Below are 26,428 nucleotides of genomic sequence, written 5' to 3' on the forward strand. Positions count from 1 at the left end.
ATGTATTACGGAGACCTGGCTGGCCGAGGCTGCTGCTCCAACCCTTGCAGCCATGTGTCCAGCTGGATTTTCGTATGCACAGCAGCCGAGGGCTGGGGATCGGGGAGGGGGAATGGCTGTTATCTACCGAGAGTCCTTGGTCTTCACCAGACCACCTCCCCGGGAGACCAAGGTTGCTGAGTGCATGTACTGGAGGTTGGGCCCGAAGGGCAGTCTGAGGATTCTGCTCGTGTACTGTCCACCCCGCTGCACGGCTGACTCCCTGGCCGAGGTGCTTGAGGTGGTCTCTGATGTGCGTGTACAGTCCCCTAACTTATTGGTGTTGGGGGACTTCAATGTACATTTGGAGGCCATCCTCACAGGAGCACCTTGGGACTTCATGGAGACCATGGCTTCATGGGAGCTGCACCATATTCTAACTGGGCCCACCCATTTAGCCGGTCATGCACTAGACCTTGTGTTTGTTTCTGGAGAAGCGGGGAGTGATCTGGAAGTTGGGGGTATATCCACCACCCCCTTGTCATGGTCAGATCACTATCTGGTGACGTTGGACTTCTCGGTTCCACAACCCCTCCGCAGGGGTGGAGGACCCATTAAAATGGTCTGCCCCAGGCGTCTTATGGATCCAAATGGATTCCTGAACGCGCTTGGGGATTCTCTGGGGCACGCCAACGGCCACTCGGTCGAGACCCTGGTGGGTGGCTGGAATGCCGCAATCACTGGGGCATTAGATCGGGTGACTCCGAAATGCCCTCTCCCCCTGAACAGGGCTCGGACTGCACCATGGTTCAATCTGCAGTTACAAGCTCTGAAACAGGAGGTGAGACGGCTAGAGCGCCGGTGGCAGAAGTCTCGCTCCAAAGACGATTAGACACAGGCTAGAGCTGTATCTTCAGCCTATAGGGATGTACGAAACCCCTACCTGGCTCCACACAGGGGCATCTGCCATGGGGGTGAGGCGCTCCGTCCCTCCCCCCCGGAATCCTCAACGGGGGGGAGGCGCTCCATCCCTCCCCCCGGAATCCTGCCTGGCCAGCTCCACTCTGCGGCCAAGCTGCGGAGCAACTGGCCGGCTCCAGCCTCCCGCAGCCGGACATCCAGCCGCTGGGCAGCCCTGCAGGGATGCAAATGGCGGTTGTCATAGCCGCCGCCAGTTGCGTCCCTGTATTGAGCCGTGATAGGCTATGTAAATATTTACATAGCCTATCACGACAGGGGGAAAAACCCCAGCGTACGCAAATGGCGGCTACCGCCATTTGCGTACACTGGGTGTCCCCCCCTGCCGTGATAGGCTGCGTAAATACTTACATAGCCTATCACAGCCTCCGCAGGGACGCAAATGGCGTCCCTGCGTTAGCCGTGATAGGCTACATAAGTATTTATGTAGCCTATCACGGCTATTGAGAGGAGGAAGCGAATGGCGGCCGCAGGACGGCCGCCATTCGCAAAGCAGCGCGGACGGGAGCAGGTAAGTGCTCCATTTCGCGCTCCTTTCATGGGATGGGGGCGGCGGGGACTTTGTCCCGTGTGCCTTTCATGGGTTGGGGTGGCAGGGACTTTGTCCCGTGTGCCTTTCGTGGGTTGGGGGGGCGGGGGCTTCGTTCCACCATGGTTTTCGGGGGAGATCTCACCGAGATCTGTCGCGGAATTCTCTGACATCTCTATCAGCCTATCACGTGGCGGTGAAGGCAGCAAAAAAGAAATATTATGCTGCCTCTATTGCGTCTGCAGTGTGCTGTCCTAGGAGGCTGTTCCAAGTGGTCCGGAGCCTGGTTGGTCCTGTGGCTCCGGAACCACTGGAGCATTCTAAGCCCACCTGTGAGGTCTTGGCAAGGCACTTTGCAGATAAAATTGATCGGATAAGGAGTGTTACTCCACACGTTGTGGATACAGTTAGTGAGCAAGAGGTGGCCTGTGGCAAACCAGTTTTGTGGGATCGGTTCCAGCTTCTTCCTTCTTATGAAGTGGACAAGGGGCTTTCATCTGTAAGGCCGACCATCTGCTTACTTGATCCTTGCCCATCTTGGCTCATTATGGGCTGCAGAGAGAGACTGGGTGAGGGGATCAGGGCGGTGGTGAACCCTGATGCCATCAGACATCAAGGAGGCAATGATAAGACCGCTCGTAAAGAAGCCCTCCTTGGATCCCCAAGTTCTGAACAACTTTCGCCCAGTCTCAAATCTGCCATTTTTGGGCAAGGTGATTGAGCGGCTGGTGGCGATGCAGTTGAAGGCACACTTGGAAGAAACTGATTATCTAGACCCATTTCAGTCGGGCTTCAGGCTTGGGCATGGGACAGAAACAGCCTTGGTGGATGATATGAGGAGGGCTCTGAATAGGGGTGAATGCTCCTTCCTTGTTCTCCTCGACCTCTCAGCAGCTTTTGATACCATTGACCACAGTATCCTCCTGGACCGCCTGGAGGGGTTGGGCACTGGAGACACCGTATTATGGTGGTTCCGGTCCTTCCTCTCCAGCAGGTACCAGAGGGTAGCACTGGGAGAGGAGGTTTCGGACCTGTGGCCACTCACTTGTGGGGTGCCACAGGGTTCCATCATCTCCCTAATGCTATTTAACATCCATGTGAAGCTGCTGGGGGCTATCATCAGGAGGTTTGGGGTGCAGTGTCATCAATATGCGGATGACACGCAGCTCTACCTCTTGTTCAAATCTTCACCAAGGTTGGCCGTAGAATCCCTGTCCAAATGTCTGGAGACGGTGAGTGGCTGGATGGGGAGGAATAAGCTGAAGCTGAACCCTGACAAGACCGAGGTACTTTTGGTGGGAAACAAGAGGAGGCTGGGGGATGTTGATCTGGTGTTGAATGGGGTACGGCTACCCTTGAAAGACCAGGTCCGCAGCCTGGGGGTCATTTTGGACTCCCAGCTGTCCATGGAGGCTCAGGTGTCAGCTGTAAGCCGGACAGTGCTGTATCAACTCCATCTGATATGGCGGCTGCGCCCCTACCTTCCTGACCATCTGCTCCCATCGGTAGTACATGCCCTGGTCTCCTCTCGTTTAGACTACTGTAATGCGCTCTACGTGGGGTTACCCTTGAAGATAGTTCCGAAGCTGCCGCTGGTGCAGAACGCAGCGGCTCGCCTGATTAAAGGCAGCCGCCGGCGAGATCACATCACTCCAGTGCTGAAGGAGTTGCACTGGTTACCAGTTGTTTTCCAGGCCAAATTCAAGGTGTTGGTTTCGACCTTTAAAACCCTATATGGTTCAGGCCCAGGCTATCTTAAGGAGTGCCTCCAGCAACACCAGACAGGCCGCTTAACAAGATCAGCCTCGGTTGTCCTTCACTCTGTCCCATCAGCCGGGACAGCTGGACTGGTGGGGATGAGGGAGAGGGTCTTTTGTGTGGTGGCCCCCACTCTGTGGAACTCCCTCCCTAGGGAACTCCATCATGCCCCCTCTTTAATGAGCTTCCGCTATGCATTAAAAAACGTGGTTGTTCAGGCAGGCATTTGGGGTGGGTTAGGGTATTTTAGAAAATGTTTTTATTGTAGAATTTTATTGTTTTAAACTTTTTATTATATGTTGTACATCGCCCAGAGTGGCTGGGTGACCAGCCAGATGGGTGATTAATAAATTTAATAAATAAATAAAAATTTCCTCTTCATGCACATTTGGAAATGGTTTTTTCTCTACCAATTGAAAATGTGCATGAACTTAGGGTGACACACACAATCACAAGCACACACATGAATCTGCATCATTGCTCCTCACAACTTGAATTCACATTACCAGCCGTATCATCATCCAAGGGGTCCTCCTCATCACGTGATGACTGCTCTGTTATGCTAACAGTTTCAGATGGTGGGGGGGTGCTGCTGCCTAGGAATCCATTTCCTGTTTGAGCATATAAAGGCAAGGGTGGAGACATGTGCTTGTGTTAGTCTACTTCGGCGGCTGGTAACAATGTTCCCAGTGGGAGAGAAAAGCCTTTCAGAGGACACCCTCGAGGGAGGGCAAGATAGATGCCAAATGGCAACTTTGGTCAGATTTGGCCAAACTCCACATTTTGTGTCCCAGTACAAGAGAGAATCACTCTGTGGTCTGCTGTGCATTACTGAGAAACTGTCTCTGGCATAAGCTTCCAGTTCCTGGATAGCCACATCATAAGCAGATCCTTTCCTGACTCTGTATGGTTCTGCACAGTTACACCGAGTTCCACTGCCAATGAGGAGTACAAGTAGAACTTACCACGAGATGTCCCAGTACGTTGTGGTGGTGCAGCTGCTGTAGCGTCAATGCCCTTCCTGCCGGTGATGTTGCTGCTGCAGATATTATCTTCAGGGGAGGTAGTAGTCTTACTAGCCTCACTCTTCCCCAGCTCCTTCTCATCCAGAACATCTCTCTTATATAGGGATGGCAGAAAATTCCACCATGGATTCCAGTGAGGAATGTTTCAGGGATAGCAAAATGATGGAGCTGCAGCAAAGCCAGAACCCTGACTTCCAAAGTCTAAAAACTTATTTAACAGAGAAAATCATACACTGCTACAAGAGTAGGGATGTACGAATCTCTTACCTGGTTCCTCAGAATCCAGCCCCCCAGAATCTGTGGTGGAACGGCATCCTGCCCCCCGCCCCCCCCCCCCGCGGAATCCCCCAGGATGGAACAGGATGGATCCGCTGGGGCGGATGCGGCGGATTTGGTGCTGGCGCCGGCGGCTGGTCTCCTGGCCAGCTGTGGCCAGGCTGCTGTAGCCGCCATTGCCATCTTTGCAGTTGTGATAGGCTACGTAAGAATTTACATAGCCTATCACGGCTAACCCCCCCCCCCAGAAAACAGCATACGCAAATGGCAGCGGCTATGGCCGCCGCCATTTGCGTTCCCTATTTTTCACCCTTCCACACTACGTAGATATTTATGTAGGCAATTAACGGCGATAAAAAAGGGAACCGCAAATAGCGTAGTGGACACTATTTGCATTCTTTTTTTTTCGCTGTTTTATCCTACGTAAATATTTACGTAGGCTTTTACGGCAAAAAAGAAAGAAACGCAAATAGCGCCCACTAGGCTATTTGTGATTCCCTTTTTTTTCGCTGTAATTGCCTACATAAATATTATCGTAGGCTAGAACGGCGAAAAATAGGGAATGCAATGGCGGCCACCGTAGCCGCCACCTTTTGCGTACGCCGTTTTTTTGGGGGGGGCATGCCGTGATAGGCTACGTAAATACTTACGTAGCCTATCATGGCAGCCCGGAAGGACGCAAATAGCAGCTGCTATGGCGGCCGCCATTTGCGTCCACAGCAGCCCATCCACAGCCAGAGGTCCAGCTATGGACGGCCCTGGCCGGCGTCTCCCCGGAGCCGCACTGGAGCAGAGCCAGCCAGGCAGGATTCCGAGCGGGAGGACCGGATCACCTCCCCCCCCATCGAGGATTCTGGGAGGAGGGACGGAGTGCCTCCCCCCCCCCGTGCATGCCCTGACCAGAACCAGGTAAGAGATATGTACATCCCTATTCTTGTAGCAGTCTATGATTTTCTCTGTTAAAAAGGTTTTTAGACTTTGGAAGTCAGGGTTCTGGCTTTGCTGCAGCTCCATCATTATGCTATCCCTGAAGCGTGGTTCAAGGAATGATGCAGCAATGTATTTCATATCCCTCCTCATCAAAGTGATGTGCTTGTTGTTGCCAAACTCCTGCAGAAGGAATTCAGCAAACCTAACTGCAGGATTGGGGGCTTGACTAGGGATGTACGAAAATCACTTACCTTTCAGGGATTATGCTGATGGTGGGGGGGAGGCGTTCCATCCCTCCCCCCGGAATCCTCGCCAGGGGGGGAGGCGCTCCGTTCCTCCCCCCCCCCCGAATCCTGGCTGGCTGGCTGTGCTCTGCAGTGATTCTGCGGAGCCGCCAGCCGGCTCCGCCAGCAGCCAGACATCCAGCTGCTGGCTGGCAGGGACGCAAATGGCGGCGGCCATAGCCGCTGCCGTTTGCGTCCCTGCAGTTAGCCGTGATAGGCTACGTAAATGTTTACATAGCCTATCATGGCTGATTTTAAAAAAAAATGCGCGTATACAAATGGCGGCGGCCATGGGCACCGCCATTTGCGTTCCTTATTTTGGCACATCTTAGTCTACGTAAACATTTACATAGACTAAGACAGCAAAAATAAGGGGAACGCAAATAGCATAGTGTCTACGCTAGTTGTGTTCCCCTTATTTTCGCCGCCTTAGTCTACGTAAATGTTTACGTAGACTAAGACGTGCCAAAATAAGGAATGCAAATGGCAGTGACCATGGCCGCCGCCATTTGCATACGCGCATTATTTTTTTTTTAATCAGCCGTGATAGGCTATGTAAACATTTACGTAGCCTACCACGTTTTTTTGTTTTGTTTTGTTTTTTAACCTGGAAATGGTGGCGGCGGCGGCAGCCGGTCGGAAGACCAGCCGCCGCAGCTGCCGAACTGCCGCCGCAGCCACCGCCGCAGCTGCCGCTGCCACCAGGAAGATCCGCCCAAGGTAAGTCCCATCCTGGGGAGGGGGCGGGGGGGTGGCGGGCCGTTCCACCACCGATTTCAGGGGTCCGAATGCGCTGGCATTCGGCCTCCCCGAGATCCATGGCGGAACTTTCGTACATCCCTAGGCTTGACTGTCTTCAGTACTGGTGCGCTTACAAAGCCCAGCATGGCATTTTCTCAGCGCTCCCTCTATAATCTTCAGCACAGGTAGAACTTGGCCTAGTGTACCATAGTCTGCACTCAGTAGTGTTGTGCATTCATCAAATACTTTTAATATGTCAACCAGGTCTTGCATCAACACCCACTGCTGTGGTGTAACATAAAATTTGGAAGGGTGTTGTTTCTCTAAAATGTAGTCATTTTTAGCAGCTCTCCGCTCACAGAGTCTCTGTAGCATATGCAATGTGCTGTTCCAGCATGTGCACACATCCAAGATATATTTGTGTTGTGGAAGACCATGGCTATGTTGGATGGCACCTAGGGATGGCAGAGAATTCCGCCACGGATCTCGGGGAGGCTGAATGCCAGTGCATTCGGCCCCTCGAAATCTGTGGCGGAATGTCCTGCCACCCCCCCGTGGATCCCCCCAGGACGAGACTTACCTGGGGCAGATCTTCCGGGCTGCGGCAGCGGCAGCAGCGGCTGGTCTTCCGACAGGCTGCCACCGCCACCATTTGCAGTTGTTGTTGTTGTTGTTTTACACACACATGATAGGCTACGTAAGTTTTTACGTAGCCTAAAACATCTGGGTAAAAAAAAAAGTGTACACAAATGGCGGCTATGGCCACCGCCATTTGCGTTCCTTATTTTGGGCCTTCTTAGTCTATGTAAATAATTACGTAGACTAAGACAGCAAAAATAAGGGGAATGCAAATAGTGTCCACTACGCTATTTGCGTTCCCCTTATTTTCGCCGTCATAGTCTACATAAATATTTACGTAGATTAAGACAGCCAAAAAGAAGGAACGCAAATGGTGGCGGCCATAGCCGCCGCCATTTGTGTACGCGGGTTTGTTTTGTTTTGTTTTTTACCCAGAGCCCTCCGCGGCCGGAAATCCGGCTGCAGACGGCTCTGGCCTGGCTGGGCCTGGCCGGCTGCTCCGCAGAGCTGCCGCGGAGCACAGCTGGCCCTGGAGGATTCCGGGGGGGAGGAACGGAGCGCCTCCCCCCCCGTCCAGGATTCCGGGGGGAAGGGACGGAACGCCTCCCCCCCCCACCATCAGCATAATTCGCGAAAGGTAAGTGATTTTCGTACATCCCTAATGGCACCTATTGCCTCCATTGCTGAACAGGACTGCTTGAAGTGGGTGCTAATGGTTCAGGCCATCTTAAGTAGCTTGCCTATTTTAGGAGAAGCGTTGTTCAATCCTGAACACACGACAAGGTTCAAACAGTGTTCAATGCACTGAAAATGGTTTAGCCCTGCAATGCGGACCGCTTTCAGGTAGATGCAAGCATTTGTTGTTGTTGTTCTTCAGTTGTTAAGTCGTGTCCGACACTTCGTGACCCCATGGACCATAGCATGCCAGGCCTTCCAGTCCTCCGCTCTCTCCCGGAGTGTGCTCAAGTTCATATTCATTGCATCGGTGATGCTATCTAGCCATCTCATCCTCTGTCGTCCCCTTCTCCTTTTGCCTTCAGTCTTTCCCAGCATCAGGGTCTTTTCCAGAGAGTTTTCTCTTCGCATTAGGTGGCCAAAATATTTGAGCTTCAGCTTCAGTATCTGTCCTTCCAATGAGCACTCAGGGTTGATTTCCTTTAGGATGGACTGATTTGACCTCCTTGCAGTCCAGGGGACTCGTAAGAGTCTTCTCCAGCACCACAATTCGAAAGCATCAATTCTTCGGCGCTCAGCCTTCCTTATAGTCCAGCTCTCACAGCCATACATTACTACTGAGAAAACCATAGTTTGATTATACGAACCTTTGTCGGCAAGGTGATGTCTCTGCTTCTTACTATGCTGTCTAGGTTTGCCATAGCTTTCCTCCCAAGGAGCAAGCATCTTTTAATTTCATGGCTACAGTCACCATCTGCGGTGATCTTGGAGCCCAAGAAAATAAAATCTGTCCCTGCTTCCATTTCTTCCCCTTCTATATGCCAGGAAGTGATGGGGCCAGATGCCATGATCTTCGGTTTTTTTTTTAATGTTGAGTTTCAAACCAGCTTTTGCACCCTCCACTTTCACCCTCAACAAGAGGCTCTTTAGATCCTCTTCGCTTTCTGCCATTAGGGTGGTATCGTCTGTGTATCTGAGGTTGTTGATAATTCTTCCGGCAATCTTAATTCCGACCTCTGATTCATCCAACCCGGCATTTCTCATGATGTACTCTGCATATAAGTTAAATAAGCAGGGCGACAATATACAGCCTTGTCGTACTCCTTTCCCACTGCTAGATTTGAGGGGACGAACCAGGATTTAACAACACCGTCATTTTTCTTTGTAATTCTTTCTGCTGTGTGTGTCCCTGAAAAAATGGTGAGAGTCAGTGTCGCAGTTCCACGAGTCAGTCTGCAGATCTCGTTGACTGATACCCATTGCGCAGTGACACACAGATAAGACTTTGCTTGATTGCTTGTCCATGTGTCACTCGTTAAATGTATACTTCCTTCAACTGCACGTTTGAAATCCTGTTGGAGTACCCTTCTGATTTCAGAAGCCAGGGCTGGAATGGCAATACTACTAATGTAGTCACAAGAAGGGACCTCCCACCGAGGGCAAAATTCTTTCACGAAGTCCCGGAAGGACTCCTCTTCCACTATGGAGAAGGACAGCATGCATCTAGCAATGAACTCTGTCAGGGCTCGATTCAACCTTGCTGCCTGGATACTGTCAGAGGGGAATTTTGTGTCAGTGTGAGGCATTTTTCCATTGACACCTGCCGCTTAACTAAGTTGCCTTCTGTGTCCTTCTCACCCAAACCACTTTGCGTCTGGTCTTTGCAAGATGATGCAAAGGAGGCAGTAATGGTCTTTTTGGATTGTTGTGAGAGGGACTTGCCTTTACTATCTTTAGGCACAAGAAGCGCATGATGCACCTCCATGTATCGCCTCATGGCAGACATGCCCACTCATCCACAGCCCCCTTCCTTTTCTAGGCGCACACGACTTCTACAAACATCACACACCACAATGTCATGATCATTTTTCTCATATTTGAAGAAGCACCACACATAAGAACTCACCCTGCCACCATCTTTTCTTCCAGGAATGGGAGTTTCAGTTTCAGATGAGGTGGCATCGGGAGCTTCACGTTTCCGCTCATCTCTGCTTGTCGATGCTGTTGTTGATAGCACTGGTGATGATGATGAAGAGTGTTTAGCAGAGGATATTGGTTCCTAAGGTTTGGGATTGCTCCCAAAGAACCCTGCAGGCTTGACCACAGACTCAGTCTCAGGTACATTGGTATAGAAGGACTCGTCATCATCATCGCTGTCTGAATCACTGCTGAAATTAAGTCCTCCGGGCAAATTACATGAACCACTGCCCATAAGGTAATTATAAGTAGATAGCTCTGGACCTGGTTCATCTTCTGTCCCACTTTCACTCTGGGATACAGGGACGACAGTTGTGGGCATTTCTGTAAAGATTCCAAATAGAAGCGCAATTTCAGGATAAACGCACCTTTTAAACATAAATAATATCAATGGGAAAACATTATATACTTATGGAAATCTATGAAACATAGCTTGGAATTGCAATCAACATTCCACAAGGTGCAGATGTAAGCTACTACTGCACTATCACTGAGAAACACACACTATAAGGTGCAAATTACATGTACATACTTCAAAGCCCCACAAGAGTTGTCTAAAATTGTCCTCGCCACTAGAACTCTGAAAAGCCTGTGGGAGGATTGAGTTTTACCAGATTCATCCTTTGGAATGATGTAGACCTCGTCGTGACTTTCATTCTGCCGCTGTAGAATCTCCTTGGGAAAATTTTCATCTGCTTTGGACATGCTGCCCTTCTGCTCACCATCCATGCACATTTTTCCTGTTCCTTCAGAGATGTGGCTGGCTGTGCCACTTTCTGCAGCAGTATTTGGTGGTGTGTGCTGCTTGCGGTTGCAGGGCGGACTGGTGCTGGGGCTATTGGTGCTGGTTACACCTTGGGCTTCCTGCTCCTCCAAATGTCGTTGAACTGCAACCTCCATGATGAATCGCCGATGTCCATACATCTTCTGATTACTGGATTGAGTACAGGTTATTTTTTTTTCCATGTTCATGTCTCTGGGGTGGGCAGGAGGAGACATAAATGCATGTGGTGGTGGTGAGAGAATTACTCAGGAACTTATTTCAATTAGGGGTGAGCGGATCACTTACCCGGTTCCGGTCCGGGGCATCCGCTCGGGGGGGGGGAGGCAATCCGTCCCTCCCCCCTGGTATCCTCCCCAGCCGGCTACGCTCCATGGCTAAACTGCAGAGCTGCCAGCCGCAGCCAGACTTCCAGCTGCTGCCACCGCACTGCAGACGCAAATGGCAGCCGTGCCTTAGGCTGTGATAGGCTACGTAAGTATTTACATAGCCTATCATGGCAAAGAGCAGGGGCGCAAATGGCGCCCATTATGCCATTTGCACCCCTGCTCTTTGCCGTGATAGGCTATTTAAGTATTTACGTAGCCTATCATAGCCTAAGGCACAGACGCAAATGGTGGCCGCTATGACGGCCGCCATTTGTGGCCGCAGCAGCCCGGCAGCGGCCAGAAGATGACCCGGAGCCGCCACCTCATCCGCCGCTGCTGCCACTAGGTAGATCCATTCTGAGGGGGGATTTCAGGGGCTGGCAGGGGGGTAGTCCGTTCTGCCATGGACTCCGGGGGGGCAGATTCTAAAGAATCCAGCCTCACTGAAGTCCGTGGCAGAATTCTCCAACATCCCTAATTTCAATATAGCAAAGCTGAATCATGCAAATAACCTATAACTGCATATAGTGCAGCATAAAAGTACGTCGAGGATCCTGCTGGGGATGGAGTCCTTCTCAGGCCAAAGCACAGGCTGCTGGCCTTCCCCACCATGTGCAGCTGCAGGAACCCCCACCCAAGCCCCAACATAAAGGCACACATTTTGCATCCCATGGAAAGAAGCTGCCTAAACACAGGCTACTGGGGGATGGAGTCCTTCTCAGGCCTAAACACAGGCCACTGGAGGATGGAGTCCATGCAGCCTGGAAAACACAGGCTGCTGGAGAATGGAGTCCTTTGCTGCTGGCCTTCCCCCACCATATGCCACCACAAAATCATTAAATAGGAGCACATTCATGTAAAGTGTATCAAAGAACATACCTTCACTGTAATAAAGGTTGAATAGTGCCGCAGTACCAGGGCCACACTTCCCAGTTGCGGACACTCTGACTGCAGCAGCAGCGCCTCTCGTCTCGAGCAAGTGAAGCGAGTGGAGTAATGGCCTAACTGAAGGCGGGAAAAGTGGTTGGACTCCCTCCCCTCCCCTCCCCCCTCCCTTGAGTTCCCTCCCCTCTATGACCTTAACTTCCTGGTGGCGTGGGGGGTGGCCTGGAGGGATCTCAGTCACCTGACCTCACCTGACTTCACCTCCACAGGCAAAAAAAAAAAAGATTGAGGATTTACATACACTTCACGACTCAGCAAAAGAAAGCCGTGTGGTCGCAGGGAAAATACGTATTTATTATCGTAACATATAGGAAACCTATTTGCATTCTATCCTTCCGATTTACAGATTTTATTTCATAATTATCTTCATAAATTCCGCTGTTTTGCGGACAAAAAATAAAGGAGCTGCGTGAGCGCCAGCTCTGTGGAACCTTGTCATGCCGTTCCACGGAGGATTCCGCAGTACGGATTGATGGCGATTCGATACCATTTCAATCCGTGGAATTTCAATCCAGACGGAATTCTCTGACATCCCTTGCAAAGACTCTTGGTTGTCTTTGTTGCAGCCTATTATGCTGCAGTGAGGATGGCAAAAAAATCTTATTACAACTCTATTATTTCATCCTTGAAATGTTGCACAGCAGAATTGTTCCAAGTGAAGAACCTGTTGGGATCTCGCTCAGGCTCAGAGAAATTGGGACTGGAACCCTTGGTCATCTGCTCTAATAAATTTGCTAGGCACTTCAAAGAGAACGTCACTCGTATTCACTCAGAACATGATGCCACAGTTATCACAGAGTCTGGGAAGGTGTCCAGTGCTCTGTCTGGTTGTGTCTCCTGGAATCAGTTTCAGTTATTGCAGCCTGATGATGTGGATGATGGACGAGATGCTTGAATCAGTCGGTCCCACCACATGTAAGCTTGACCCTTGCCCATCTTGGCTAATATGATCTAGTAGGGATATTTCCTGGATTCCCCCCACCTCCTAAAATTTGATTCCAGAGAAATATTCATAATGATACAATTATAGTGATGCATCTAAAGTATGGAGATGATAATACTAGCATGCCTTACATGGTTGTTGTAAGGATTGCTAAAATATCATATGTGAAGCACTTGAGATACATTAATTAATATAATTATTAATATAGTTGTTAATAATTGTACAGTTCTATAACTCTACACTGTTTAATAATAGATACATACTGGAAAGGTGTTTCGAGCATATGACCATGGCTCTGAGGAAAAGAATATGCAGAAGTACAATCAGGTAGGACAGTAAAGTAATTATTATATAAATCAAATACATGGGCTGCGCTTGTAGCTTTGCCAACAGAATGGCATCTCTGACTTGTGTATTGTACATGAAACCATTTTTAGTTCATTGTTCCAAATCACAGAGGTTGGAAGCAATAGTGTTGGGCCAATATACAGAGCAATGCTTGTCTCAAGCAGCTAAGTACAGCTCCTTCCTTGTATGTTTTTTCTACTGTCATCTAATGTCAGTTTACCTGTCAGGGATTTTCTGGGTGATGTTACACACATGTTTTTGGTAACGACTACCTTGTTTTTCATATTTTGCTTGCTGGTTGACTAGGATTATTATTGCTATCATCACATCATCATTATTAAATCAATTTCTATTATCCTTTAACATACAGACAATACCATCATTAACCCTGCAGTCTGAAATGGTCTTATTTTCTTGTTTGTTTTATACATCTTATTGTGTTTGATACATTTGTTGCCCAAAATAAAGTTAGGAGCATCTTTTACAAGGTCATAGTGATCTGCAGGAAATATTTCTGAATTCTTAAAAAATACAAATTTTTCTCTCTCTTCTTACACTAGACAGCTGAACCCACCAAAGTTAAGATCTCCTCCAGGCATCTATGGATCATGTATGTTGCCTCCAGAGACAGCCAGGCAGCCCTTGATCCAAAGGAACACTTTATTTAGTATGCAAGTTCAAAGCATTATTTACTCACACAGCAAACACAACATAAAACACCATACACATGAATATTGATTCCTAACTACGGTATCTCACCAATCCTCCAGTTCTTAGAGAGATTGGAGCCAGCTCTCCATAGCAAGCTGATAGTCTGCTCAGGAACAATCTGACAGGGCTCAGTTCCCTTCGGGCTTGATCTTCTTCCAACTGCCCTTATTCCAATGATCCTGGGTTTATATCCCTTTAGTCCAGTTGTTAACCAAGCTACTATAACTCTAACGAAACACATGGGCTAGATCTACATTAGTGCTTTTTATCCGTATTGAAGTACACTGATAACCGTGGGGGCACATTACACATTCATGTACTCCTTTTCTAGCATTATATCCTGCTTTTTATTCTGTATTATCCAAAATACCGCAACAGATGTCAATGGGTGTACTTCATGTTATAAAGGCGCCAGAGGGATGTAGCGTCACCATGCTGGGATCGAATCAATATCATGACACGGGATGTAGAACCAGCCATGATGTTTCCATTCTGGTACTCTGAGGCTGGAGATGGAATATAACATTCCAACAATCCCAAAAACATCTCCACTCTTGAAAGGTCATCAGGTGGAGCCCAAATCATATCATATATGTTTCAGATGGTTAGGTTCTGCCCAACCTCTGATGAAACCATTTACCTCACGTAACTTCTATGTATGCTTCTGTATGTGTCTATAACACACAGGGTTACATATGTTCACGCTACAGTAAGCTAGCGTTATTGTGGAACAGCAGTACTGCCAGGGAAAATCCGCCCAAATATCCATTTAAACATCCCCTTGTTTTTCGAATGGTCCTCTCCACGGCCCAAAACGAGCATGGCATACACAACAAACAAGCCCTGGAACTCCCACTTTCAGGAATCTGTCTAGACACTACAGACTTTTGTTGTTGTTCAGTCGTTAAGTCGTGTCCGACTCTTCGTGACCCCATGGACCATACCACGCCAGGCCTTCCTGTCCTCCGCTCTCTCCTGGAGTGTGCTCAAGTTCATATTCATTGCATCAGTGATGTTATCTAGCCATCTCATCCTCTGCCGCCCCCTTCTCCTTTTGCCTTCAATCTTTCCCAGCATCAGGGTCTTTTCCAGGGAGTTTTCTCTTCACATTAGGTGGCCAAAATATTTGAGCTTCAGCTTCAGTATCTGTCCTTCCAATGAGCAGTCAGGGTTGATTTCCTTTAGGATTGACTGATTTGACCTCCTTGCAGTCCAGGGGACTCGTAAGAGTCTTCTCCAGCACCACAGTTCGAAAGCATCAATTCTTCGGCACTCAGCCTTCCTTATAGTCCAGCTCTCACAGCCATATCATATGTTACTACTGGGAAAACCATAGCTTTGATTATACAGACCTTGGTCGGCAAGGTGATTCTCTGCTTCTTACTATGTTGTCTAGGTTTGCCATAGCTTTCCTCCCAAGGAGCAAGCGTCTTTTAATTTCATGGCTACAGTCACTGTCTGCGGTGATCTTGGAGCCCAAGAAAGTAAAATCTGTCACTGCTTCCATTTCTTCCCCTTCTATATGCCAGGAAGTGATAGAGCCAGATGCCACGATCTTAGTTTTTTTAATGTTGAGTTTCAAACCAGCTTTTGCACTCTCGACTTCCACCCTCAACAAGAGGCTCTTTAGATCCTCTTTGCTTTCTGCCATTAGGGTGGTATCGTCTGCGTATCTGAGGTTGTTGATAATTCTCCCGGCAATCTTAATTTTGACCTGTGATTCATCCAACCCGGCATTTCTCATGATGTACTCTGCATATAAGTTAAATAAGCAGGGCGACAATATACAGCCTTGTCGTACTCCTTTCCCAGTTTGGAACCAATCGGATGTTCCATGTCTGGTTCTTACTGTTGCTTCTTGGCCCTCGTACAGGTTTCTCAGGGGACAGGTAAGGTGGTCTGGTACTCCCATCTCTTTAAGAATTTGCCACAGTTTGTTGTGATCCACACAATCAAAGGCTTTAGCGTAGTCAGTGAAGCAGAAATAGATGTTTTTCTGGAATTCTCTTGCTTTCTCCATGATCCAGTGAATGTTGGCGATTTGATCTCTAGTTCCTCTGCCTCTTCGAAACCCAGCTTGTACTTCCGGTAGTTCTCGGTTCACATGCTGCTGAAGCCTAGCTTGTAGGATTTTGAGCATCACCTTGCTGGCATGTGAAATGAGCGCAAATATGCGGTAATTTGAACACTCTTTGGCATTGCCCTTCTTTGGAATTGGAATGTAAACTGACCTTTTCCAGTCTTGTGGCCACTGTTGAGTGTTCCAAATGTGTTGGCATATTGAGTGCAGCACTTTAACAGCATCATCTTTTAGGATTTGAAATAGCTCAGCTGGAAGACTGTCATCTCCGCTAGCTTTGTTGTTAGTAATGCTTCCTAAGGCCCACTTGACTTCACTCTCGAGGATGTCCGGCTCAAGTTCAGTGACCGCACTATCATGGCTATGAGGGACATTCAGATCTTTCCCGTATAGTTCTTCTGTGTACTCTTTCCACCTTTTCTTAATCTCATCTGCGTCTGTTAGGTCCCTGCCTTCTTTGTCCTTTATCATGCCCATCTTTGCACAAAACGTTCCCTTGAGATCTCCAATTTTCTTGAAAAGAGTCTTTCCCATTCTATTGTTTTCCTCGATTTCTTTGCATTGTTCATTTAAGAAGGCCTTCTTGTCTCTCCTTGCTATTCTCTGGAACTCTGCATTCAGTTAGATATATCTTCCCCTTTCTCCCTTCCTTTTCGCTTCCCTTCTTTCCTCAGATACTTGTAAAGCCTCATCAGACAGCTACTTTGCTTACTTGCATTTCTTTTTCTTTGGGATGGATTTAGTTGCTGCTTCCTGAACAATGTTACGGACCTCTGTCCATAGTTCCTCAGGCACTCTGTCTATTAGGTCTAATCCTTTAAATCTATTTGTCACCTCCACTGTATATTCATAATGGATAAGATTTAGGTCATATCCCTTATGAACCTGAATGGTTTAGTGGTTTTCCCTACGTTCTTCAATTTAAGCCAAAATTTTGCAACAAGCAGCTCATGATCTGAGGCACAGTCAGCTCCAGGTCTTGTTTTTACTGACTGTATAGAGCTGCTCCATCTTTGGCTGCAAAGGACATAATCAATATGAATTCGATATTGACCATCTGGTGATGTCCATGTGTAGAGTCACCTCTTGTGCTGTTGGAAAAGAGTGTTTGCTATGATCAGTGTGTTCTTTTGGCAAAACTCTATTAGCCTTTGTCCTGCTTCATTTTGTGCACCAAGGCCATGCTTTCCTGTTATCCCGGTGATTTCCTGACTTCCTAGCATTCCAATCCCCTATGATGAAGAGGACATCTTGTTTTGGTGTTAGTTCTAGAAGGTGTTGTCAGTCTTCATAGAACCGATCAACCTCAGCTTCTTTGGCCTCAGTGGTTGGGGCATAGACTTGAATTACTGTGATGTTGAATGGTTTGCCTTGGATTCATACTGAGATCATTCTATCATTTTTGAGATTGTACCCCAGTACTGCTTTTTTCACCCTTTTGTTGACTATGAGTACTACTCCATTTCTTCTAAGGGATTCTTGCCCACAGTAGTAGATATAATGGTCACCTGAATTAAATTCGCCCATGCCTGTCCATTTTAGTTCGCTGATTCCCAAGTTGTCGATGTTCAATCTTGCCATCTCATGTTTGACCACCTCTAGCTTACCTTGATTCATTGATCTGACATTCCAGGTTCCTAAACAATATTGTTCTTTACAGCATCGGACTTTCTTTTCACCACAAGACACATCCACATCTGAGTGTCCTTTCGGCTTTGGCCCAGCTGCTTCACTCTTTCTGGCACTACTTGGAAATTCCCTCTGCTCTTCCCCACCTTCCAACCTGAGGGGCTCATCTTCCAGCATCATCTCTTTTAGCCTTGTGATACATTCCATGGGGTTTTCTTGGCAAGAATACTGGAGTGGGTTGCCATTTCCTTCTCCAGCGGACCACATTTTGTCAGAACTCTCCGCCATGACTTTTCCGTCTTGGGTGGCCCTGCACGGCATAGCTTATGGCTTCACTGAGTACGCAAGCCCCTTCGCCACAACAAGGCAGTGATCCATGAAGGGGATCACAACAGACTAATGAGGTCATTAAATTAGAGAATATCTTTTAATGCTACCATTTTTGTTGTTATTTAAGTCAGCTCCAGACATTTCTATCAAGAATAAAAAAAAACTAATGTGAACATTCTGATATTGTTATACATTTGCAAAGTGAGCATTCTTAAGTGTGCTGTTTTTGTTGTTGTTCCCAGACAACTCCTCCTGTATACAAGATAGAAGATATAAAAACCCCTATTGCATACTGGACTGGAGGGAAAGACTTGTTTGCAGATCCAACAGATGTCGCAATGTTGCGGCCACAGATTAGGAATCTCATTTATGAACGTCATATTCCTGAATGGGATCACCTAGACTTCATCTGGGGACTTGATGCAACTGATCAAATGTACATGGATATGATTGTGATAATGAAGAATATTTCATTCTAGTAGAAGTCTTGATAAATGTATTGCCTGTACACAGAGATTATGGATTGAATAATAAACCCATAATACAACTCAATACTGTTTTGAAGTCTTAGTGAAACTGAGCTGAGAATGTAGACAGTTATATCCATAATGCTTTTTTGATGCAACCAAACACACACATGGAGACTGAGAGCCGTTCTACATGAGGTTTTTATTGTGTGCATGTAATTGATCACTCATGGAAGTCTGCAGATCCTTTATGCGATGTCATCCTCCTCCAGAGCCTCTGCCGCTGTTTGCTACTATTATCGCTGGTTTTTATTCTAATGAGGCAAATCTGCTATGATATTGAAAACACATTATAAAGGTCCATGTAATTGAATCAATTACACTATACCACAGCACCATCTAGTGGTTGTATAATGAAACATATAGAAAAGGAGAGAAAGAACCACTCCAGAAAAAAGCATGTGTAAAGGAGCCAAACTTAATCCCGCAAAGAATCCAGAACCAGAAGCCCAGTAAGGGTGTGGGATAAAAGCCTTATATAGAAATGCCCTGTGATGATGAAGAATGCCTATCATCAACTAAAGGTTGCTTTGGAGGTGAAGAACCTAACCCCTTCTCTACTACCTATTTGTTTCAGTCTTTGCAATAGGGCTTTCCTTGCTAACTTTGCTGGTATTTAATAAAGCTATGGGTTTGGAAAGGCCTTTCATATGATTATGTTATTGTCGTACATTTCATATGGCAAAACCACATCATTTAAAACCTGGCATTCTCCATTTTGGGATTTCTTTCCACCGTTATGTTTTCTCACTGATCAGACACAAATCTAAAATAGCTGAGTCCTTCATTATTTCTTCAAACTTATTGCGGCAGAGGAGAAAGCCCACCACAGATAAGACAGGAAGCATTTGTCTAGTAGGTCCCCTTTACGCCTCTAATTTTGCAGAGATGGGTCTGTAAAGCTACAACATTAAATATACAAAAATGATGGACCCCCCTTCTTGTGTAAAAATGGCTTGTCACAGTGAGGAGCGGGCGGCTGCAGGGTGCTCCTAAACAGCACGGCACTAAATGAGCATGCATGCAAGCTCCCCGCGGTTCAGCAAGCAGGGCCCAGGGGCTGGACATGGGGGAGTCTACTGGAGTCCCAGACCCGCTCGGGTGCTTGTGACATCCCTATTCAATTTCAAACAATATCTGAAGGTAATAATATTTATTTATTTATTTATTTATTTATTTTCTTAATCGCCCATCTGGCCGGTCACCCAGCCACTCTGGGCGATGTACAACAGTACAATTTCAAACAGTAAAATTATACATTAAAACATTATTTAAAAATACCCTAACCCATCCCAAATGCCTGCCTGAATAACCAAGTTCTCAGTGCGTGGCGGAAGCTCATTAAAGAGGGGGCATGGCGGAGTTCCCTAGAGAGGGAGTTCCAAAGAGTGGGGGCCACCACAGAAAAAGCCCTGTCCCTCGTCCACACCAGCCAGGTGTCCCGGCTGATGGGACAGAGAGAAGGCCATCTGAGGCTGATCTTGTTAAGCGGCCTGTCTAGTGTTGCTAGAGGCAATCCTTGAGATAGGCTGGGCTGGAACCGCATAGGGTTTTAAAGGTCAAAACCAACACCTTGGATTCAGCCCAGAAAACAACTGGTAACCAGTGCAACTCCTCCAGCACCGGAGTAATGTAATCTTGCCAGCGGCTGCCTTCAGTCAGGTGAGCCGCCATGTTCTGCACCAGCTGCAGCTTCCGAACCGTCTTCAAGGGTAACCCCATGTAGAGCAAATTACAGTAGTCTAGACGAAAAGAGACCAGAGCATGTACTACCGATAGGAGCAGATGGTCGGGAAGGTAGGGGCGCAGCCGCCGTATCAGATGGCATTAGTACAACGCTGTCCGGCTCACGGCTCAATATGTACTCTAACCTCCATCGTATGAAGGCCAGCTTCCAGTCAGAGAAAAGAAGACTCGGTTGTCTTGGAGAGCTCTTGGTATTTATTCTGGGGTGTTTCCAGATTAACTTTCTGAACAGACCCCCCCTATTTGAGCACCATAGCAAATTTCTGCTGTAACTTTAGCCTCATAAATTTTAAGAGCTGGGAGAATCTGTCTACTGCCTTTACTGCAATAAAACCTTGATAAAGAATTCATGGTATTAGTGGTCAAGTTTTTTGCATTATCAAAGTGATTATTCCAGTTTGCAGTGGAGGAAAAACATAAGCCTAAGTATTTAAAAGACTTCACCTGTTCTATAGGGTGCCTCAAAATTGGCCATTTATACTTTTTGAATCTATTGGCAAAAACTAGTGCTTTTGGGTGAGTATGCATGTCACTATAAGCCACCCTGCAAATAAGCCACAATGGGTTGGTTGTTCACTTGCTAACCCACATTAGTCCTGACATACAGTCAGTGACTGCAGTAAAGTGGAGTAGTTACTGAGATTTAGCAGACTTGCACAAATATCCCAGAAAGTGTTTTTTTTTAATGTCAAATTTGCACAAACCTCCCCAAAGGTGAAAAAAATGTTAAGTTTGGGTAAATCTCCCTGAAGTTTGAGGGAAAATATTACATTTGCACAAATCTTCCTGAAGGTGGAAAAAGAGGTGTCACTGTCTAAAGGAAGTGACCAAGTAGAAAAATACATTGGCATAGGGGATATCATTTTGTTCTTCTTCTGACTGTCCTCATTCCAGTCATCCAGTGTTTATATACTTTAGTTCATGCTAACTAACAAAACACATGATGTTTCCATTCTGTTATGATGAGGCTGTGGGTTCAGGTTTACTTTCCAATGGTGGAAACAACATCTCCACGTATCTGGAGGTTCTCCACCCTTGAACACCATTAGGTGGAGCCCAAGCCAGGTCATATATGGTTCAGATGGTCAGCTTCTGCCCAACTCTCTGATGAAACCTTTTACTTCACTTAACTTTTATGTATGTTTCCATATGTATCTATAACACACAGGGTTATATATGTTCACACCACAGTAAGCTAGCGTTACTGTGCATCAGCAGTACTTCTAGAGAAAATCCCCCCAAATATTCATTTAAACTTCCCCTTGTTTTTCTAATGTTCAATTGCCACAATCCAAAAGGAGCACGGTATACACAGCAAACAAGCCCTGGGAGTCTTAATTTCAGGGCTCCTTCTATGCATGACTGACTATCAATGTTGTCAAATTAAAGAAGATATCTTCTAATGCTACAACTCTTCTTTTCCTCTTTTAAGTCCGTTCCAGACGTTTTTATCAGGAATAAAAAAAAACAGCATGTTAAAATTCCTATATTGTTATAGGATAGGAACAACAACAAAACATTCTCAAGTGTTTTGTTGTTTGTTGTCCCCAGACAACAACTCCTGTATACAAGATAGAAGATATAAAAACATCTACTGCATACTGGACTGGAGGGAAAGATTTGTTTGGAGATCCAAGAGATCTAGGGCCGATCTACATTGCGCCTGCCACCGCAGTGAAGTCAGGCTCCTGCTGGCTTAAACACACCTGCATTAAAACTAGGGATGTACGAAAGTCACTTAACTGTTCGCGGATTATGTTGATGGGGGGGCGTTCCGTGCCTCCCCCCGGAATCCTCGCCGGGGGGGGAGGCGCTCCGTTCCTCCCCTCTGGAATTCTCCGAGGCCGGCTGTGCTCCGCGGCAGCTCTGCAGAGCAGCCGGCCAGGCCCGGCCAGACCAGAGCCATCCGCAGCCGGATCTCCGGCCGCGGAGGGCTCTGGGTAAAACAAAAAACCGCGTACGCAAATGGCGGCGGCTACGGCTGCCGCCATTTGCGTTCCTTATTTTTGCCCTTTTAATCTACGTAAATATTTACGTAGACTATGACAGCGAAAAGAAAGGGGAACGCAAATAGCATAGCGGGTGCTATTTGCGTCCCTTTTTGATTCCCCGTTTTAGCCTACGTAAATATTTACGTAGCCTATCACGTCTTTCTTTCTTTTTCTTTCTTTCTTTTTTTTTTTTTTTTTACCAGAGTGGAAATGGCGGTGACAGCAGCCGGTCGGAAGACCGGCCGACGCCGCAGCCGACACCGCCCAGAAGATCTGCCCCAGGTGGGTCTTGTCCCGGGGTGGATCTGCAGGGGGGGCGGGGGGGCAGGCCGTTCCACCACGGAGTTCGGGGGGCCGAATGCACTGGCATTCGGCCTCACCGTGATCTGTGGCGGAATTCTCTGCCATCCCTAATTAAAACGTGATTATCCACACTCACCCGTCTTCCCCGGTTCCAGTGCTTCCTCAAATGAGCTATGCCGGTTCACACTCCCTGCCATGCTGTTTACCCGCTCTCCGTCAAAGCGCCTGTCATTGGCTGAGCAGCAACTCCTCCCACCTCAGCAAACACACACACCCTCCTCCCCCTCCCTCCGCCTCTTTCTGCACTCGCTCAAATCAAAACCCCACCGCGCCTGCGTCGCTCCCCCCCCCCCCCGATCGATTCTCTTTGCACACCTTCCAGGCATATTGTATCCCTTTTCGGAGCACACTTCTGCCAGAAGACATGTCTTGAGAAATGGTGACATATTACTGGCTGCTTTTTGTCTCCACGAATGCCCTTATGTGCACTCTCAAGGCACTGATAGCTCTTGACCGTCTGGCATCCCAGTGCAGGAGGTCCAGGGTCCAGATCCTGCGGTGGTACCGTCAGCGCCATCTGAACCTCGCTTCAAGGATGCTGCAAAACATGCTCACCCTCGCCCAGAACACGCGTTTCCTCCCCATCCCTCACCTTTTCCGGAGGTATTGGGTACGGCCGAGCAGCCAGGACTGGTGGGAGAGGCTTGTTCTGAAGGTATGGAATGATGAGAGATGGATCAAGCATTTCAGGATGTGTTGTCAAATCTTTTTCAAAGTCGTGGATGAGGTGTCCCCATTACTGAGGAAATGTTCCACCCAGATGCTCACAGCAATCCCAGTGGAGAAGAGGGTGGCCATCGCAATTTGGAAGCTCGCAAATCCAACATTGTACAAGACTGCAACAGAGCAGTTCGGCGTTGGGAAATCCACTGTCAGGGAAATTGTTGTGGAGGTGTGCCTTGCTCTGGATCATGTTCTGCTACTGCGAATGGTGTGCCTGGGCAACGTGGACACGGTGAGCAGGGGTTTGGGGGGTGGGGAGAATGCAGCTTTGGGGGGGAGTTGGGATCTTCAAAGAAGCGATGTTCCGCAGTTTGCTCCCGTGCTGAGCTAGGCTTCCCTGTCACGATATGCTCTGCATTGAGATTTGCGGAGGATAGTACAGGAATGATCATCGGCGCGCCCCTAGATGTGTGTGTGTGCGTGTGTGTGCGTTTGTGCTACCGCATCCCCGGGCAAAGTAGGCGAGCATGGGGGGTCCCGCGGGGCGCTTCATGCTTGGCCGGGCTTGTCTGGGCCAGTGTGCGCGGAGATGGAGCAGGCAACGAGCAGAGAGGATCACTCACTTGGCAAGGGGCTGTCATCCTTTCGCTGCTCCCTACTAACTTCGCTCCCCCCTTTCTTTCCAGGCACTGCTCAGCTTCTCCCAATTGGGCTTCTGGGGGGCCTTCATGGCTTGCAACAGGATGCATTTGTCCATAGTCTCCCTGATCAGACAGGGCGGGGAATTTATTAATTGGAAGCAGTACTACTCCATGCTTCTGCAGGGCACGACAGACCATGCCGGACGTTTCATCAATGTGGAGATAGGATGGAGTGGCAGAAATCATGACGCCTATGTGTTTAGGAACTCAGCGCTCTGCGAGGGAATGGATGCTGGAGCATTTGTTCCTGGCAACCCAACGTGGAGAGTTGGTGCCATACTGGTTCCCCCACTGATACTTGCCGATGGTGCTTACCCTGTGCGACGCTGGCTGATCAACTCCTTCAGGGGAAACCTCTCCCCACAGGAGGCTCACTTCAACCACTGCCTCAGCAGAGCCCGAAACGTGGTTGAGCGTGCTTTCGGGAGGCTGAAGAACAGGTGGCGATGTCTCACTGGGAGACTGGAGGTGGCCAAGGAAAATGTTCCCTCAGTGATTTCTGCATGTGTCATCCTCCACAACATCTGCGAGACCAACGGGGAGGCTCTGACAGAGGCATCGGGGGAGGTCAACCGTGTCATGTTGGACACATTGGGGCTTCCCTTCATGAATGATGACAATGTGCACAAGGAGCAGGGGGAGCTGGTTTGGCGGGCGCAATTGTGATGTGTATCAATTTCTCGCGATCCCCGGGGTGAATGTTTGTGGGTGGGTGAGGGTGCTGATCTCATCCCTACTGTCTCTCCCACTTGCTCCACATCGCTCGAGGCAAGCTTCTGTTGCTGTTATTTCTCTTAATAAAACTGTTTGACTCACACGAAGGCTGTCTTCCATCCTTCTTCATGTGGGGGGCACAGTGGGAAGTCTCACCTCTATTTAAGGCTCTTTGAAGATTCGAAGTAGGGATGTACAAAAGTCACTTACCTGGTCGCGCAGCTTGCTTCGCGGTGGGGGGAAGGCGCTTCGGTTCTCCCCCCGAAGTTCAGGCCGGGGGGGGAGGCGCCCCGCCTCGCCCGGCCGAAATCCAGGCCAGGGAGAAGCGCCCCGTCTCCCCAGCCGCGAAATAAAAAAGTAAATTAAAAAAAATAACACACACACCCGTGATAGGCTACGTAACGATTTACGTAGCCTATCACGGCTAGATTTCCAAAGTCAGCCGTGATAGGCTACGTAAATCGTTACGTAGCCTATCACGGGTGACTTTTAAAAAAAAAAGCGCGTACGGAAATGGCGGCGCCCATGGGCACCGCCATTTGCGTTCCTTATTTGGGCCCGGGTAGTCTACGTAAAGATTTACGTAGACTACAGCGAAAATAAGGGCAACACCATTTGCGTACGCGCTTTTTTTTTTTCAAAGTCACCCGTGATAGGCTACGTAACGATTTACGTAGCCTATCACGGCTGACTTTGGAAATCTAGCCGTGATAGGCTACGTAAATCGTTACGTAGCCTATCACGGGTGTGTGTTGTTGTTTTTTAAATTCACTTTGTAATGGCGGCGGCGGCGGCAGCCGGTTGGAAGACCGGCCACTGCCACCGCCCCCACCAAACCGCCGCCAAACCACCGCCGGGACCCGCCGCCGAGAGGGATATTCGAGGGAGGTAAGTCCCATCCCGGGGGGGGGGGGAGGGGGGCGGAGAATTTCACCGCCAATTTCGGGGGGCTGAATGCGTTGGCATTCGGCCTCCCCGAGATTTGTGGAGAAATTCTCCGCCATCCCTAATTCAAAGAAGCATTTATTCAAAGCTCCATAGACAGGTGGTGCTGCGCTGAAATGGGGCCAGCGAGGTACTCTATGGTCTCTGGAGAGGAACCCCGGAGTCGTTGGGCTGCCTTGAAAAATGGTGTCGCACAGGCTGGCCTACTGGCAGGACAGTGAGGTAGATCTCATGCTCCAGCTGCTACTGCAGGGCGGCCACGCGGCGCGCGTAATGCGCAGCTCAATGTGCTCTAACGAGGCAGTCTACAAGGCGGTGGCGAGGATACTCTCGCAGGCAGGGTTCCCTTGCTCCCTCCTGCAGGCCCAGACTAAATTTAAAGCCCTGAAGGGCCACTTCTTTGAGGCGCTCGAGCAGCTCTCGGGCCCCCCACCCCAGGGAGCGGAACTGCCCCACTACCACAGTACGAGCTGTGGGTGCGTGCCAGGCGGCCCAGCTGGACTGAGCACCACAGTCCAGGCCAGGATGTGGTGATCTCACTGATGGATAATCTGGGGGTGGGCAAGGCTCTAATGATGACAGGGCAGGTGGCACGCTTGCCCCAAGCCTGGGCAACTCAAGGGAAAGGTGGTGTGATGGCCCCCCCATGAGAGGGGTGGACTGTGCTGAGACCATGCCCCCCTGTATTTAGAGAGAGACTGGTGGTTGGATCCCTTGGAGCATGGTGCGAGGTCTGCCCTTTCAAGGGGTGCCCTGACACAGGGGCTAAAAGCTCTTCCCAACAACCACCCCTCAGCTGCGCCTGTGGCCATGGAGCCGAGGGAGGAATGTAGAGTGGTCTCTGTCATCCGGTAGACCCAGGCCTCCTCTGGGCAGAATCCCCTCTTTTGTGTTGTGATGGGTGAGGCAGGC

General features: G+C 48.6%; 1 protein-coding gene across 1 annotated transcript in view; it reads left to right on the plus strand.

Moving 5' to 3' along the window:
- The window catches only part of LOC146350800 (putative lysosomal acid lipase/cholesteryl ester hydrolase), a 33,114-nt gene extending 14,365 nt beyond the window's left edge, over positions 1 to 18,749 (plus strand). Inside the window, exons 5-6 of the mRNA XM_084841913.1 lie at positions 13,024 to 13,095; positions 18,109 to 18,749. Of these exons, the coding sequence (XP_084698039.1) occupies positions 13,024 to 13,095; positions 18,109 to 18,345 (309 nt within the window). The 3' untranslated portion in view covers positions 18,346 to 18,749. The remainder of the gene's footprint in view (positions 1 to 13,023; positions 13,096 to 18,108) is intronic.
- The last annotated feature ends 7,679 nt before the right edge of the window (positions 18,750 to 26,428 follow it).

The sequence above is a fragment of the Heloderma suspectum genome, chromosome 3 (genome assembly GCF_057233095.1).
Source record: "Heloderma suspectum isolate Gila_16-S chromosome 3, 16-S_ref, whole genome shotgun sequence".
Taxonomy (NCBI): domain Eukaryota; kingdom Metazoa; phylum Chordata; class Lepidosauria; order Squamata; family Helodermatidae; genus Heloderma; species Heloderma suspectum.